Source organism: Spodoptera frugiperda, chromosome 2, assembly GCF_023101765.2.
Source record: "Spodoptera frugiperda isolate SF20-4 chromosome 2, AGI-APGP_CSIRO_Sfru_2.0, whole genome shotgun sequence".
NCBI classification, from domain to species: Eukaryota; Metazoa; Arthropoda; class Insecta; order Lepidoptera; family Noctuidae; genus Spodoptera; species Spodoptera frugiperda.
The window spans coordinates 11097220-11115611 of NC_064213.1; the positions used below are offsets into that span (position 1 = coordinate 11097220).

The window sequence follows — 18392 nt, forward strand, 5'->3', positions numbered from 1 at the left end:
AAAAAAAACCTATTAATAGATGCTGTGTTTACTGCTGTGTTTTCTGACCGAAATCTTTGACTCCTAGTTCCTGGAGAGTCAAGGATTGAAATAAACCTCTTGATAAGTTACCGGTCGTATTTTTTTTAAGGGGGAAAATCATCCAATGCCTTCTCCTTGGGCGGGGCGAGAAGGAGTGTCAGACTCTTACTGACAATAAACCACCTCGTTCCCACTCCTGCTTTTCGAGCCGGAACCCCGGTAAACCCGCTAGGTAGTCCGCAGCATCGGGGTAGAAAGGATAGGAGATGTATATTTGTAACTAACAGTAGATGAAACCAGCTGTTTACAGATGATGCAGCCTAAATAAAACTTAAAATCCCCTAAATTCACATCACACAGAATCATAATAAGATTTGAAGTTAAATGAAATCATAGCAGTTACGACATGCCATCAAAATGTAATAAAACAATAACACGTTTCAGTTTATCAGTTAAGCTTGCACCAAACAGACAAGAACCTTGGAATCTCCGTATTTACACCGAGATAACATAATAACATGTTCCTATTATAAATAGAACTATGTTTGTCTCGATTGTGTAAGTTGTCTCATAGAGGAATTAATTATGATTTACGTCTTACACGCGTAACTGTTTCACGGGGTGACTCGACTAGTTTCAAGCCATGCTGGGACTCATATAGTGTGTGACAAGTGTTGTTTAAAAGCGACATTTAAAGGATACTGCGAACTAAATGTATAGAGTCTGGGCCCAACCCCTTAATAGCAACATGTGATATAGGGCTTCAATAGTGATATAGGGTCAAATGTTAGTATGTTCTGAGTTACCGACGTCCTAAAGACGTATCAGTCTAAGACACTTTTTAAGGATACATACAATGTGAAATTGATATAGGATTATTATCCTATCCTATAACGCATATGAGTCGATCTTCAAAGTCTTTCAAGGAGAGGTCCTTTGAGAGGCCCAACATTACCCATTGCCCTTTAAGCTTCTATTTATGTATAAATAGTATATATTCGTAGTTTCGACAGTGCGTTCTCTGTCAAACGCTTAACAGCTTAGTTATCAGTAACTACAAAGTTTATTCTTTAAGATCAATTAATACTATTGTGATTCATCTATTGCCAAACATTGCATCAGGGTATTTCCCAGGTCACAGCCATTATATAGATTTCTGAAGACTAATATATTAGCACTCTTCTCATCATTGGTTTTCTCAGCAGTGGACCATTTACTGGCAATTATGAGTTTATGAAGTGAGTAAATATTAGCCAATAAACCTTAATTACAGTTTCTGAACTAAATGGGTAACACTAAACACACAAGTAAGTATTGTACTTGCAGTGACTAACGCGGTTGAACAATGATAGTGCTTTCAAATTATTCGTACACACAGGTCCATTGTGACTATGGCTATTGTAATATTTTCAAAACTTAACATAGTCCTATACCGACATGTGTTTTAGAGGTGAATTAAACAATATGGATGGTATTGAATACGAATCTATCTAGCTGTTTTTCAACGAAATTAAAATTGACCGTTTCCACAGATACTAAGCTATGTAACTGCGCGAGGAAGATTCGCAGCTCGAGTCTGCGATGTATCGATAGTAGGAAAGCGATAGATAACATACATCCATAGCACGCATCTTTCCATATAGAAAACATAGCCTAGCTGAGTCCGTTTCCACCAGAGCTATGTTATGAGTACCAATGAATATGATTGGTGGAAGCCAAACGTAGACACAGCAACGTAGCATAGCACATCTCTAGTGGAAAAGCACTTTAATACTGAGTCTGAGAATAAATAAAACGATTTCCTAAGTATTTAAGTCTCCATGGAAATCGCGAGGAAACCCACATGTTTGTAATTAAACCAGACACCAGTTAATGCACTATTAACGTTAGGTAATGCTAATTGCCGGCAGCTGTCGCCCTGCCGCGGTATCGGTATTCAGTGCTCGTGCCACATCATTTCATTAAGTGCTTGCAAATATTGCTATACAAATAACCGATTTACACTACTGGTCAATAATTATTTTGTGCTTAGAATCTTCCTCTAATTAAATTATTGTTTATGTTCATTAAACCATTATTTGTGTCGTGGTGGCCTGGAGGTTCAAAACGCCCGCTTCTCATGCATGAGGGTGCGAGTTCGAAACCTCCCGGCCTAACCTAACGGCAAGTACCAAGTTGTATAAACTTTCTAAGATTATTTAGACACCACCGACAAACAGTGAAAGAAAAAATCGCAAGGAAACCTTCTAAATATAAGTGGCACATTAAAATGTGGACAATTGGCAACGTTTTTATAGTATGGGACTGCATGTAGGAAAATAGAAAGGGGCGTGGTTTGTAACGTCCCGTTCTCCACGTAAAGTGTCACATATTATATTAAAAGGGAAACTCAGTTATGACATCTCCTATTTGTATTTACTTCATGGTTGCTACTATATATTATTATTATATGTAAACACAATACAACATTGTTGTCGCCTATATTTATCACAAGTTTCGTGAGACACCGCAACCTTGCCTCACAAAGGACCCTATAAGCCATTACGCAGTAACGCCAAGTACATATTCAACCTTATTACTAAAGCCACAAGGGCGTTGAATTGTTGATAATTCACTGTTAACAAAGTAAGTAGCTGGTGTATTTAAGTACGTACATATATATGCGGTGCTTGTATATATAAAGGCTATTTATAGTCGAGGCGTGGCAAAGAACTGCGGTGCATACCTGTGCCGTAGACTAGATGTTTGCAGAGCCGACAGTAGGCACATTCTGGTATAGTTTATGCCTATCCATGTTTGTTTAAGAATTGTATGGAACTATGAAACGTAGTGGGTATAGGAAAGTTACCGGTAGGAGTTTTCTAGAGAGTCGAGGATCAAATGTAGACTTAGATAAGTACCTAAGTGTAGATTGACTACTAAACTGTTTTACTGAAGGTTGCTGTTAGTCAATAAATAATTTAACATGGTTATTTGGACGTTTTAAAATGTAGATTTGTAAGGAAAATGGAAAGTCTGTTGATGATTTAATGCATTTATAATGTAGCTGTACATTTTTATGGAAAGATAAACAAAACAAAAGAATCTGCTCTCTTCTGTTTATTCGTAAATGTTACATATTATTATAATCTTTTAAGTATTTTTCTGAAATACGGGGCACGGACTGCCGTGCTCAGCCAAAGACTAGCTGATTTTAACTGTTTTTTTGCCCGTTTTTCCCAATTTCTATTGCCCTCTAAAAATATTCAAATACATACCTACGAGTTATCAGTTCTATACCCCATCTATTCTTAGTCTGCACAATAATTATGTGCATACGCAGCGACGTATATTTAGCTATCGGTACAAGTATTTCGAACCGATGTTGCTACTTGCGAGCAGTCTACTTACTCAGGTACATTTTAAACTTTATTACAAGAAGGATAAAGTTGAAAATCTGTTAACATAGAATGGTGTAGGTTGATCTGCGGTTGTTCAGTTATTATTTTAATATTGTAGGCTATTTATATGATAATGCTTACCTACATGAGATGGATATTTGCATTTTAGGTCTTAGGTTTATATAGTGTATGGAGTTTTGATCTGTATACGATGTATGGTAAGGTAATATAGGTAAATACGGTTACCTTATTACCTATCTCGATGAAGGCTGGAATACTTCTACAACTTTTGTTAATATTGCACCGATTACAAATAAATATGCAACAACCAATGTCATTCTGTGCCCATGTATTGTATGCACAATATAAAATAGTCCATTATTTACTCAATTATAATATTTCAGAATTAAATAAATTATGCTCGTAAACTAAATTAAAGTTGAATTAACTGGTCACTGTCGACCCTCACCTAGTTGGAAACGAGCCAAAATTAACAAAATTCAAGTTTGTCGCTTTCAATGTAGTTTCCTGGTCATACTGTTGTAGTCAGTATATATACTTATAGTTGGTAATACATAATATAGTAAGGTTGTATGCATGTCACTATGCAGTTGTTACTACATAAGTTGTAAGGTACAGTCGCCAAAGATGGCCCAATACATTATACAATGTTTTTAAAAAGAGTTCAGATTTGTGTTAAAATATGTCAAAAACTGTACTACGTTTTGGATATTTTTTTGATCCTTAAATAAATATATTACATTTTCCAATATGGTGTTTCTGTCGTTTATTTATCTGCAAGATTTTACATGGTTTTTAAACATGATGCGTCTTATTAGGCGTCTGTTTCTTACTAAATATGGCGCTGCTGACTGTCTAGCGGGTTATTGGGGCTCCGGCTCAAAAAGCAGGAGTAGGAACGGGGTGGCTTTTAGTCAGTAAGAGTCTGACACTCCCTCTCGCCTCGCCCAAGGCGAAAGAAGTCATTGGATGTTTTACCTCCTTAAAAAAAGTTCAAGTAGTGTCAGTAACATAACCTTGTGACTTTCAAGCCATCGAAATTAAAATGTGATCATCCTCCTTAGGTATATTATTATAAGATTTCCTTGTAAGAGTAGGTTAGTGAGCTGATGCATTATTAATATTTTACATTTAATGATGACTAACGAATACTCAGTTTAACTAAGTATCCTTACGTCTTGCCTTCACGTGACTTACGTCACGATATTGTTCCGAAAACAATTGCTAAGGACTAGTTTAAGTAACCATTAAAGGACTCTGCATAAGTGTGAATGATAAATATTTTTTATATTACATATTTTGTATCAGTAGTGACTAATATCTCCATCATTTGTATCAAAAATACAAGAACAGACTTAATTATTACGTCATTGGCTTACTCACGTAACTGTTTCGAGGAAGACTAGTTTCAAGTCATGCTAGAGGCTCATATTTATGGAATCGTTTGGAGTTTCTTGCTCGTTCTTCTCCATTCAAAGCTACACTTTGGAACGAGCACCTAACTTCACTGACAGACAATTCAATTTAGATGTTTCTTTGAGTGCCTATATTTAGGATTCAATTGAAATAAATGCTATGACTTTATTTCGCAACAAACGACGTGGCGAATTTTGCTCATTACGTGAGTAAGCCGATAACATAATAATTAATTTCGTATGTTTCACGAAAGTTATCATAAAAATCCCATATAATAGCGTTGTTCACCAGCTACCTTCTATTCTATGTCATGGAGGATTAATCTGTAGGATCAACTGCTCCCAATATTCCGACGATACAGGCCAAATTGATAAGATAGGGTGTGACGTCACATAAGTCTGTGTTGTTGTGTTCGTCTCTTAAATTAGAGGCTTGATGTTAGTGACGCTACTGGTCAACAAAATAATAATATTTTTTTTGCCGTTGCTCAAATGTGGTATTTTTTCATACCTTGGTATGCAACTAATATAAATAAGTTCGAAAAAAAATTTAAACACCCATTTTTTTCACAAAATACATTTGTGAAGTAACCAAAAATTAGTGACGTTCGTAAATATTTTTTAAAAAGAATTTATTCTGAGATTTTTTTTGTTCTTTTTGCTTGCCTCTTGTAATTATAAGACAGATGATCTCGTTTTAGTGTCCAACAAAAATCTGCAAGCATTCTCGGCGACCACTTTCCTTGGTATCTTCTTTCCATCGCCATGATGTCTTGATGGAATCTTTCCCCGTGCTCATCGCTTACTGCACCCAAATTTTCGGGGAAAAAACTAGATGGGGATGAAGGAAATGTATCTTCAAAGACATATTACATCCTAAATCTTGTAGAAGCTTAGACTATTTCCTTATAGTTCGCAGACTTTGCGTTTAAAAATCTTTGACACTTTTTCCTGTGGTGGAGGTGCGTAGTGGACAGTTTTCGGTATGAATTACGGTTTAGTTACTGATTCCACATCAGGGTACACAACTTTATCTCTCGTTTTGTAGGAATATCCTTTAAATCGTTAAACAGAAATAACAATCAGTAATTATCTATTTGTCCTCTTCAAAGTGTAGGTTTAGAAAAAGGCATTGTTTAGCTTTAAACGATAACGAACACATCTTAAACAAAATAACTCAGAGCCCAACTTTTTTAATGAGTTTCAGGAATTTTTAAACCCAAATTGTAGTTAACGTTATTAAGTAATAGGTCGTTCTCGATTACAACTTGAAGTAAACTCTCCACAAATAAAACAAATGAGGTCCGGTGAATTTAAGCACTTTCGATTCATATTGTACTTCTACATTTTCTTTTAAATGTCATGGAGGATTAATCTGTAGGATCAACTGCTCCCAATATTCCGACGATACAGGCCAAGTGATAAGATACGGTGTGACGTACTTATTATCGATAGACCGTCAAAATTTTTCATCAAAGTAAGTGTTGTTGTGTTCGTCTCCTAAATTAGAGGCTTGTAGTTAGTGACGTTAATAATGATATAATGCACTAATAATTGTTTAGATAATTAAGATAAGGTGTTAAACAACGAAATTGTTCTCGTTTCTATGAAACTGCTTGAGATTAAAGTTATTTTTTTAATTCTCTAATTATATAGTTATGCAGTCCTAGAGTTTCATAGATTTATTAATATCTGTAGTAGATACGGTGGCAGTGGGACGTCCATCCAACCGGCCTTTTTGAAGTCTTAGGGGCATGCCTCTGTTCAGTAATGGACGTCTTACGGTTGTAATGATGATATAGTACGGAGACAGGGATCATCTGCTTGTTTGATATTTAGTAATATACTCGTCAGCTATAAGAATTGGACTGGTAAAATATGGGTGATCGTTCGTTCACCTGTAGCTTTCTGTTTTCCTATTATTATAGGAACAAATAGTCATTTAAAGTCATACTTATTTACTATTGTTCGAATCGAGGTCAAGCCAGAAACAGGATAAATAGCCGTAACCCGGCTAAAGGCATTAGAAATAAACACAAATTACTGACTGACAGACAACAGCATAAAAACGTGAGTCAAGCTGAGAATCTTTCCTATTTCTGTCCTCCTAGGAGGAAATCCTACATTAAATAATTGGTCTGTCCGTCTGTACGACCTCAGGTCTGCGCCCGGTAGTAATGATCTTGCAATTATGTGCTTTAAGATTATGAGAACAGGTGTTGATTTGGTGTAATTGTGTGTCATTTGTTATCTAGTTTAGGCGTTTAGGCAAGTGTCTTCTTTGATGAGTAGTTCATACACATGTGTGTGTGCTCTGTGTGTTTGTGTGTATTGTGACTTAGTAAGGTTCGTCGCTACCTGTAATGTAGAACTATACAATAATTTGTTCTATAAGATCTTATCTGACTGTCTCTGCAATAAATAACAGATATTTCTTTAGTTAAATATCTACAAGACTAACGTCAGAGATTGCAAGCAACAAGTTTGCTCCAGTACTATATAAACGGCTGCTATGGAACAGTAAATAAAATAACTATTAGATACACATGGTACGAATCTCAGCCACATGGCGCGGCCCGACCACAATGTGTGCCGCAAATAAACAGACATACGTACATTTGTACATACATAGCTATAAATAGATTGCTCATGTTACCTAGTCCATGTTATTACATCTTTATTTCGTGTCTAGCTGAATTGGTGATTAAATTAATGTAAATTGAACTTTATTTCAATTACTTACCATTAGTTTTCTACCTAGGAATTAATATCTATCCATATTGGCTATTGATAAAGTAGTTACCCAAGAGAGGTATTTAAAGGTTTATCAATATGCAAAATTCTGAGGTGTGTTTATGTGAAAATGTCATTAATCTGATACCACTAGTCATAGCATTTTACATTAGGTAATTGTTTCTGCTATTTTAATATTTGATAGTCTTAATTGATGGTCTTAGTTCAAAATCATATAACAACCAATGTGTAAAGGATACTACGCCTACATTCCGTGTTTCTTAGAGTAAGAACACTAAAGTCCTACACACAACGTCAAACACTAAGGTCTTTTCGTAGATTTTTTATCTGGTCATCAGAAAGACATTCGCATTTTGAGTTGTTTTTTTATTTTATTTTTTTCTTTTTTATCTTAATTTAAAATCATATTTAGACAAAGCTAAAATAACCAGTCAAAGCTTATTATAAATCATGATATTTTTCGCTGAGTTTAATAATACAATTGAAGCATTTGTTTTAAACTTTACTTGTGCTTTGTCGACAGGTCTCAGTATGGGTCCTGACGGTATACCTCGTGTTCCACGTGCCCCTCATCGAGATGAGGGTTGACGACTTCGAGCAGCAGGCACTGGCTCAGGCCAGAGAGGTATGTACTTACCCTACAACACACACCTACAAAGTATAAACATAAATGTATATGTCACCGAAAAATAACAAAATCCGTAAGTTTATTAAATTACTATTATTTAAAAGAGTACTTATTTATGATTGGTCGAACCATAAAAAATCTTTATCTCTCTTTAATTTATCTCCCGTTTAGAATCCTACGAAAGTTTATAATCTTCCCAGTTGATTCATAAACTTAACGTGATCTTGTTATTTTCTGGTGACATATACATACATTTTCTTAAGTAACTCTTGTAGTTGTTTTGACAAAATCGACTTCAAATAAGGAGGTTATCGATTTGTTGGCTTTATATTCGTTCTTTATTTTTGGCTAGACTTGGCGGGAGCACTACCGTGCCGCTAAAATAAGCTTTGCTTTTGAAGTACAAAATTCTCAAAACAAGAAACAAGCCGGTAATCGAGCAGACGTATTACCTGATGGTAAGCAATCGCCGCCGCTCATGGACACTTGAAACACCAGAGGCGTTACAAGTGCGTTGCCGGCTTTTTGGGAGTTAGAAATTTAAGGGTTGTTGTTCGGGAATCGGGGATGGGGAAGATTGGGAAGGGGAATTGGGCCTCCGGTAACCTCACGCACACAACGAAACACAACGCAAGCGTTGTTTCACGTCGGTTTTCTGTGAGGCCGTGGTATCACTCCGGTCGAGCCGGCCCATTCGTGCCGAAGCATGGCTCTCCCACACTTAGCAAATACAAAGTTCAGTCACATACTACTGTAAATTATTAGCCTCATGAATGTACCGGTATACATATATACCTATGTACTAAACAAAAAAAAAATCATAATATTTACACACGTATGCAAATTAACTAGTTATGCTAATGTACAGATAGTAGATACACAGTACATAGGTAATTTATCGCATTCGTTAGCACATCCACTGTATTTCAATATTACAGACGTTTATTACTACCAGTTCACCTACTGCGCAGACACTATAGACTTCTACGTTAATAACCACAATTTGGTTTAACAGTCTTGTTTTATATGAGGCTTATTCACGAAAATAATAACACAAAAGAAGGCTCAAATTAAAAGCGGGTGCTTTTAATTTTTAATTTTTTCAACGGACGAGCATGTACCTATATATGAATGGATTGATGAACGTGGATGAAGCGAAAGAGGTATGCTAGAATCGCATAATTTGGTGTTCCATTCTACTTAACTGGTACAGGCGTGACGATATGTAGATATGGTTCACAGTAAAAAACATAATTTTCATTAAAGGTAAGCGTCCACAGACCCGCATTCCGTATGACGTCATCAGTACGCATCGCATGCAGGCATTGCCGATGATGCGGTCCGTACGATGCGGATCAGTGGACGCAGTCGTATGAGTTTCTATGCAACACGAACTAAAATCCGTTGCGTGCGATGGGTACGATGCGGGACGCTTGCCTTAAGTGTGCATTTCTCAATCTAATGTGACCATTTCCATCTTCCTCGTTTGCAGCAACCACCAGTGTCGACGGAGAAGCCGGAGCCTATCAACCAGCACCTGAAGCTGGGCAAGTGCTTCCACATGCCTCGCTCCAAGTGTCCCGCAGAGCCCAACTGCACCAAGGTCGGCTCCATGTCAGTCTTCTGCTGTGACCTGGACAGCGCGCGGCTGAAGGAGGCACTGGCTTCTTCTAGTGAGTAACTCTTAGTTATATCACCCGAAGGGGTACGCGTACATTACGGCACGTAATACCGCTATACAATGTACACCCACTTTTCACCATTTGTGTTATAAGTAATACTGGGTAAGCTTATTGCCATAAATACTCTAATCCTTTGCCTGACCCGGGAATCGAACCCGAGACCTCTTGTCCAGCAGTCGCACTTGCAACCACTCAGACAGTTCTTAGACAGACAGACCTTACTTTTTTGGAATAGACAAGTACGCATGATCCATTTGATCACATGTTGATAAGCAATCAGCTGCCTAAGTATGGACAACCGGAACTTTTCTTAAGAATCAATCTATTCACTGAAGGACATCGCTTTAAAATTATATAAGTATAGTTTATGAGTTTATGATGAACAGACACACGTGGAGAGGGACAGTAAAAAGTTAATAAATTATTAACTAATGCACTATACTAATGAAAATTTAATTGACATTACTAAAGGAGTAATTCAATTAGCAAGCCACCTTCAGGTATTTACCTAGTACATACCGATGTGTATTGTGTACATATGTGCATTTTATATGTCCATTAACTTAGTAAATAGAGAAGTCATTCAAGTTTACTACGTAATTGAACTCACAAATGCGTTTTTATATCTAGGCTAGGCAAATTGATGGAGATAGGAATTAAACGGTCTTGAAAAATGTGTTAATAAGTATTGTCCAATTTGTAGCCTACTGTCCATCTCTTCTGAAAAGCATATGCAACGATATCTTGCTATTATAATATAAGCTATGTTTAAGACAACAAAATAGGCATCTAGGTAATTGCTATAATCACGCCATCACTATCAGAGAACAATAATTACAAACACGGTTAAAAATAGAAGAAAAACATGTAAATATCATGTTAATTACGTAGTTAAATTATCATACCTGCCGTTTAATGGTTAAACGTGTTGCTTGTGATCAACGGTTTAGTTATTAAAGTGTCCTATTTATTATTGCAGTGTCATTTGCTTGCATAATAACTTACAATTTCTCATTTAAATGTAGCAATTAACATTTATAACTTCACTCCCTATAAGTTTTAAGTGTGGGAGAGGTATACTTCAGCACGAATGGGCCGGCTCAACTAGAGTTATCACACGGGTCTGAGCCAGCGTTATAGAAAACTGGCTTGGCACAATGCTTGCGTTACCTATCGCGTGAGTAAGGGTATCGAAGACCCAATTTCTCCCCTTCCCAATCTCCTAAAGGATTATGCCGGCAAATGCCAGCAATGAACTTGTAACTCCATTGATAATGCGGGTGTCAATGGGCAGTAATGATTGCATACCATCAAGTGATCCATCTGCTCGTTTCAACCTATTCAAAAAAAAAAGATGAAATGAACAGATTTCTACATGGGTACAATTTATATACCGTACCAGTTATTTTGTATGTGCTGTTACCACAGACAGAGGCATAAAACCTTAAAACATCGGTCGTATTGCGGATAAATACATAATACACTAGTTACAAATTGAGTATTTGCAAAAAAATAGCACATTGACCACTCAACAATTACATACAGTAAACGACTATTGATATTAGCTATCGTATCTTTGTGAAAACAAATAAGTTTGTGTGTGATTATGTGGACTTGTATGTAAAATGTGTGTAGGTATGTGTGTCCGTGTCAAAGGCTATCGCACTCCTGATAAATTGTTTCGTATTGGTATCAATAACTTCTATAAGTCTTTTATAATTAACAAATAGATAAATACCATAATATTTTTTCTTCTTTAAAAACGTTGCCCCACACTAGGATTTTCTTCTGTGTTGGTGCAGTCAATTATTATAATAATTTTTGGTACAATAAGATGAAACATATTAAGACGATGTGCATTAAACCCTGCGGATGTTTCTTCATCATTAGCAACAGCCTTTTAATGACCACTATGCACTATGCACTATACAGTCTATGTTGACCAAAGCCTCTTCTCACACGGAGAAGGTTTGAGCATTAATCACCACGCTTGCTAGATGCGAATGTTTAATTAGAATGTTCCTTATCTGTGTCTACTCCTTTTAGAGATCTGAGACGTAATGTCCGGTCCCTACTTTCGCCACCTTCCCCTAGGGATGGAATCTAGAAGCATACACTTACTGCCACACTCAGAGACATTTATGATTACTTAAAGTATTCCTTAGTAATGATTTTGAAAACAATTGTCAAAGACTGGGTTAAGTAGCCATTAAAAGACGTACGGCGGTTAGGCATTGAATACTGATGGAGTCTTTTTTTCAATTCCAGTAACGCAGAACACGACGTACCTTCACGTCCTCAACGCCACCATCGATGAGCTGGACGTCTCCCAGGCCATGTTCCGAAGACTAGCCTCCATGGCCTTCACTGATGGAAACATCGACAAAATTGTTGGTAAGACAACTTGGATACTGGAGTTTAAATTCTATACCTCTGCACGTAGGTTTAAAATAGATTGTAGTTTCTAATGTTAGTTGTTATCTTCTGTTTATAATGTTTCTTTCTATTGATTCTTCTTAACTTTCTATTTCGAAATAATCCTTCTAACATGACCTAATCACCATTTTATTTTCTTCTCTAACGATTTAGTCGCAAGCATGGAAAGTATGGACATAAATAATACCAGTGAGTATACCATAGTTTATCTTAATTGTCAATAACCACAAACAGCTTCAATTCCTTCTTGATAGTTCTTCTTTTTATAACAGTATAACATACACACTAAATTGTAAATTGTAGAAATAACTGGACCTTTGCCTAATACCTATTCAATGGCATCTTGAAATGTCCCGTAACTCCTAACTTTTATCGTTAAAAGGTAGGAGGATATCAAGGTGATGAGGTGGACACAACAGAAACCATATGTTCTGGAGTGGAGATTGTGGCTTAATACATATGTTCCAGCATACCTTCTGGGTAGAAAGAGCAATGGGTGACACATAATCAATCACAATACCTTTTTGGACCTGCTTTGTAGTCTGTGTACGTAACTGAAAAATGTTATACCCACCTAACACTGCATTCTTTCCATTCTTCTTCCAGGTCAGTTTCCAAAGCACTCGTCAGTAGCGTGTCTGAACATCTCGAACAACAACCTGACGAGCGCCAAGCTGCAGCCTGCCATCCAGAGGCCGTATGCCTATCTCTTCAACTTGAGCGTCCTGGACGCGTCTGCCAACAACCTCACCGAGTTCCCGCTGAGCCTGGTGCATAGCAATCGGAAGATTTCTGTAGATTTATCAGGTAAGGTACAAATATAAAAACTTTTGTAAAGGCATCTACTTATTATTCTTTGCCAATCTTCGATTCAGTTGAAAAGACGACCTAAAAGCTCGACCAAAATGAGCTGCTGGATGCAGGTTGCTTCTGACTGGCCCATCTATAAATCAGTGGGGAGGCTTATGTTAAGAAATTTGATGATATGATGATGATGATAATTACAATTCTTGTAATCTCTTTATAACCTCATTAAAGTTGTACATCCACCTTTTCAGGTAACAGGTATCTCCCGTGCAAGAACTTCATGAAGGCGATGGAAGCGAACAACTCCTCGTCGGTGACGTTCCTCAACTACCGGGACACGTACTGCGCCCTGGACATCAGCTTCAACTGGTTCAAAGATGTCAGAGTAGTCCAGATTGACCATTTGCGGATACAGAAAGAGGTAGTACGTATTCTTAATTAACTTTTCCTTTATTTCTTCTTGGATGATCCTACGACTGCGCTCCTTCTAAGGTACTCTACAACATTAATTATCTGTGTACATTAACTATTGTCTGCCAACATTTGTCCTGTTTGTCCTAACCCACCCGCTTGTGTCTCTCTGTAATCATTCATCTCTGTACTAACTCAATTACTATTGTCTTTCACACAATACTTGTTGTCTTTTATTTTTACTTAGGGGAGATGTAGGTAATGGGGATCACCTAAGCGAGAATCGAAAAAAAGCAAATCTAATGATCAAATATTTATTACTCTGTTCTTATTATAAACTTTACTTTGTTATCTATCAATTGAGATCAACTTTTATCACTTTGGTTCATTAATTTTTGGTACAATAACAAATTATAAAAAAAATAAGTTTGATCACCATTGTCAGCATTGGTTGGCAATGGTGATAAGCATGTGGGAAATGGTGATCAACACATATCGCAAACATAATTGTGCGCAGACTCCCATCCAGTACAGTCGGCGTGAGCCCAGAACCCACAGGAAGTGCACCGATACCATGTTTCGTTGTCCCGTCCGAATTCACCACACACAAGACACAAGTTACATGCATCTTCAGCATCGTCATTATCGTCATCCTGGCATAACTCGTCTGTTTTCACGTCTGACTCCGAAGTATCATTGGATTCTTGCAGAATTTTTTTCTTAACCTTCTCACGACTGACCTTCTGTGGCTTGCTCTTCTTGCCTACTCCTTTTCCTTTGTTTTTCACAGCTTTAGCTTTCCTCTTATTTTCTTTTTCAACTAGATCGTCTTTGATTGGTGTGGATGTTAAGATCGTTGCATGCTGTTTCTTTCTTCCTTGTCTTGTCTTAGCAGTTGCTTTCTTGGGCATCTGAATGAAATTATGAATGTTTGGCGGATTCTTAGATGTTGATGGAATATCAAATTGAGATGACGATGCAGTCGCTGGAGCATTCGTAGGACAGAATGTGGATGGATTCGGAACAGGAAAATTTTGTTCTGGCTCATTAGTAGATGTTAGCACTGATACAGAATCCACAGCACGAACAGAAATAGATTCTGATATAGATTCAGTAGGATCTTGAATAACAACTGACTCTTGAAGAACTTCTGCTGCCATAAAATCTTCATCGGTAAAAATATTTGGGTTTATAGGAAAGATTCCTGTTGATTTGAAGCCTGCTTCGGCTTTGCTCATAGAGGCTACATGAGAGAATGCTTTTCTGACCAAGGAGGCAACATCATAGGGTGTAATTCTTTGTAAAAGTTGGCTCTTCATGAATAAATCGCATTCTCTTTTATAAGCAGCTTTGAATGGACCAAAAAAGGACACATCCAATGGCTGCATGCGATGCGATGTATGGGGTGGTAAAGATAGCATATGAATATGGTTCTTCTTACAATACTCATAGATGGCTAGTGAAATATGGCTCGCATGATTATCCAATACTAGTAGAATCGGTTCTTCTGCAAAAGGTTTGGCATGATGGGTGAAGTGCTGCAGCCATTCAAGGAAAAGTTCTTCATGTATCCATCCACTGTCCGAACATTTATATATTGCTCCTGTTGGGCCATCCGTTTGAAGAGTTGGGGTCATCCTCTTTCTGGGGTAGATAAACATTGGCGGGACATATCCTCCTGAAGCACTCATTGCACAGAGCAGTGTGATATTCTTACCTCTTTCCCAACTTGTAATAGACCCCACTCTTTTTTGTCCCGTTGCAGCTAATATTTTTTCAGGCTCTTGGACTGTAGAAATGCCTGTCTCGTCGCAATTGTATATGTTTTTAGATAGAAATTTGTATTTTTCCATTAGTTCTTCTAGCAGATTGAAGAATCGTTGAACTTCAGTTTTGTTGAAAGCCGTTACCCTGTTGATGCTAGTAGCTTCGGGCTTCCGCACAGAAATATTATTTCTGGCAACAAATCCCTCAAACCAAACACGACCAGCTAATCTTGAACTCGTATTAAAACTGTGTTTCAGATTCAGAGCTTCAGCGTATTCAAATGCCGCTCTTTTAATTTGCTTTGGAGTGCATCCATAAAATAAATTGGCCATTTTTTTAATTATGTCCGCTAATTCTTTCTCCATCTCAGGAGTGAAGACAGTATTACGGCCGAGACGAGGTGCCTTAATTGTATTCTTTTTGTACCTCTTATGAAGACTCGCAAAAGGAATATTCATTGTCTTTGCTGCTTTCCGTATTGAAAAATTTTGTTCTTCGATAAGCTTTATAGCTTTTTCCAATTGGTCGATAGTCCAATTAGCTTTATTAGTCTGCCTGAGACGAATTTTCGGCATCTAAAAACAAACAATTAAAATGTTTTATCGGGAAAGGTAATGTGGGCAATGGGGATCACTATGTAGGTAATTGGGATCACCTGACTCCGATTACCTACATAGGCAAAGTGACGAAAGAAAAATTCCTCACGAGAAATGTCAAGTAATAATAACAATATGGCGGTTGAATTGCAATCTTACATGCCACGATTATTACATATTACAAGTACTTAAATAAATATTTGTTATTTTCTGACTTACCTTCAGATTTATCAACTCGAAAAATTAGATGAAAATGGCGCGAAACCTTCACACACCCGTTACTCTCAAGCGCGTCGTGCGAACTGGATCGGTCGCCGGCGGCGCTCGGGAATAACGTATTGCTAGCGTATAGGTATATTGGCATCGCTTGGTCACATTCAGTTTTTGTTATTTTGAGGTGATCACCATTGCCAACTGACTCCCATTGCCTACACCTACCCTATTACTTTATTCTTTGTTTTCTCGGCAATATTTGTCTTTGTAATATTTATGTGTTATGTTAATCGATGTGTAATTTTGTTTTCATTTTTGTGATAGGTACATTGTTTTTGTAATTAAAGCCACTGCTAAAATAAAACTCGTAAATGCAATGTTAAGTGTCTAATTTTGCCGCAACTTCATTCAAAGCATATTAAAAAAATATAAATTGTTCATTGGGCTTACTTAAACATACATAAATGTAAAGTTAACATCCGATCATTGTGTTGTCATGTTTGTAAATACATATATGTGTTTGATGTCACAACTCACAAGGGTCGACATCAGTCGGTTCTAAGCCTCATCACTAAAATAATCTAACAGGAATATTTTACGTCTTCCTCCAGAAACACAATTAACATGTTCATTTTCCAATTTCCAGCTTAATGAGAGCTGTCGGAACATAAAGCCGGTGAATATCAACTGCACCTGCATCCCTGAGCGGCTGGAGTTCTCTGGTGATGTGATCACCAACCTGGTGGCGGTGGACTGTTCCCAGCGGAACCTGACCGCGCTGCCCACTTCCTTGCCACACAACACCGTCAAGCTGAACGTGTCTTATAATAATGTGAGTACTGGTTATAACACTGTATATCTAATTGTCGAATTGCAAAACGTGGGAAATTCGTCTTTGGGGCCGATGACGATGAGATACCATGGTAAATTAGTTGAACCTGGTAAATCAAAGCTTGTCAAATGACTAATTCCGATTTATTAATTGTGATTTATAAATAGTGTTAGATTTATCAACAGCACAGCAGGCACAATTGTTTAAAAATATCGTATGTGGACGATATTGTTTCGATTCGATATTGGTAGGTTGTTTGTCAACTGGCTGCTGTGTAACGTGTAGCCGGTTCGATTCTCGCACGGAGCAAGTCTGTGTGATCCACAAGGTCTAGGTATCAATAGTTCCCAGGTGCCCATGAATGGTCAATTTGTATGTTTGTAATCAAACCAACGACACAGTAGAAAATCGTAGCGTGGGGCAATGTTTTTTTTAAAGTAAAGAAGAAAACTGGAGAAAGATCCAGTAGTGGATGTAAACATCAAATATGATGACAGATGATGATATATGATTGTAAATGTTCCAGATCACCTCGCTGCAGACGGTGGCGGACGACGTGACGTACGAGCACCTGCGGCAGCTGATCCTGGACCACAACGACATCCCGTACATCCTGGAGCTGGAGGGCACCAAGTTCATCGACAACTTCATGCTGTTCTCCATCGCTTACAATAAGTTGAAGACTGTGAGTAACCAGAACTAAAGTACAATTTTAATATATCGTAAAATAGACTGGGGAACAGGACTCTCTGGAAAAATCTGGGCCTAATATACTGTTATCTCCAATCTGCTTGCCAGGCATGGTGATTATGGCAAACCAAACTCTCATATGCACTTATGTAGGTCCATAATCCAGTGTAGTCTGTGTCACACCTCGCCCTTATAATTATTGTTTTTTTTTTTTTTGAGGGGGAAAATCATCCATTAACATCTCCCGCCTTATATTTTAATTAGTGTAAGTTAGTTGTTTAAGAGACACATGTCTTAAGTGTCAGAACAACACGTCTTATATTTGCTCCCAAAGTTTCCACATTGAACCAGAAGTAAATTACCGGGGTATCAATGGTATTGGTCTCTTGCCATAAGACTATAAAAAATCAAAATTCTCCAATATATTCCAGATACACACGTACGTACTGTCGAACCGGTTCTACAAGACGGGACTGGCGCTGCTAATCGCCGGCAACTACATCAACTGCGACTGTAACACTGAGAAAACGTTGAAGGTAAGGAAAAACATATTTCAATCTTCCTCAGAAATAGGTACATATATTAATTTCTTAAAATATTAACAATTTGTATAATTATCCCTAGTTGTCTGTCTCGTTAGTCGAGTGGCCGCAAGGGTTCTCGGATAACAGTGTTTTGAAAAAATTACAGCAGCATGAAGCCTTTGATTATAAACCTAAACAAATGTGGAGTAAATATA

At 37.4% G+C, this 18392-nt stretch overlaps 2 protein-coding genes across 5 annotated transcripts in view; one reads left to right on the top strand and one right to left on the bottom strand.

The window, feature by feature from the left end:
- LOC118269057 (protein halfway) overlaps positions 1-18392 on the top strand; it is a 41078-nt gene that overhangs the window by 20204 nt on the left and 2482 nt on the right. Inside the window, exons 2-10 of one of the 4 annotated variants that reach the window (XM_035583947.2) lie at positions 8115-8216; positions 9712-9892; positions 12170-12295; positions 12491-12526; positions 12944-13144; positions 13396-13565; positions 16778-16963; positions 17490-17648; positions 18085-18189. In XM_035583947.2, coding sequence (XP_035439840.1) covers positions 8115-8216; positions 9712-9892; positions 12170-12295; positions 12491-12526; positions 12944-13144; positions 13396-13565; positions 16778-16963; positions 17490-17648; positions 18085-18189 — 1266 coding nt within the window. Of the gene's footprint in view, positions 1-8114; positions 8217-9711; positions 9893-12169; positions 12296-12490; positions 12527-12943; positions 13145-13395; positions 13569-16777; positions 16964-17489; positions 17649-18084; positions 18190-18392 lie in introns of all 4 variants that reach the window. The other 3 variants (XM_035583945.2, XM_035583949.2, XM_035583948.2) reach the window with 3 other exon arrangements.
- Positions 13856-16365, bottom strand: LOC126911485 (uncharacterized). Its single transcript, XM_050698784.1, has 2 exons — positions 16138-16365; positions 13856-15897 (listed from the first exon to the last, which is right to left on the bottom strand). The coding sequence occupies exon 2, from the start codon at positions 15895-15897 to the stop codon at positions 14041-14043; it is 1857 nt and encodes a 618-aa protein (XP_050554741.1). The 5' UTR covers positions 16138-16365; the 3' UTR covers positions 13856-14040.

Excerpts from the sequence above, each read along its gene's own strand:
- LOC126911485 (XM_050698784.1), bottom strand. The coding sequence starts at position 15,897 with ATGCCGAAAATTCGTCTCAGGCAGACTAATAAAGCTAATTGGACTATC.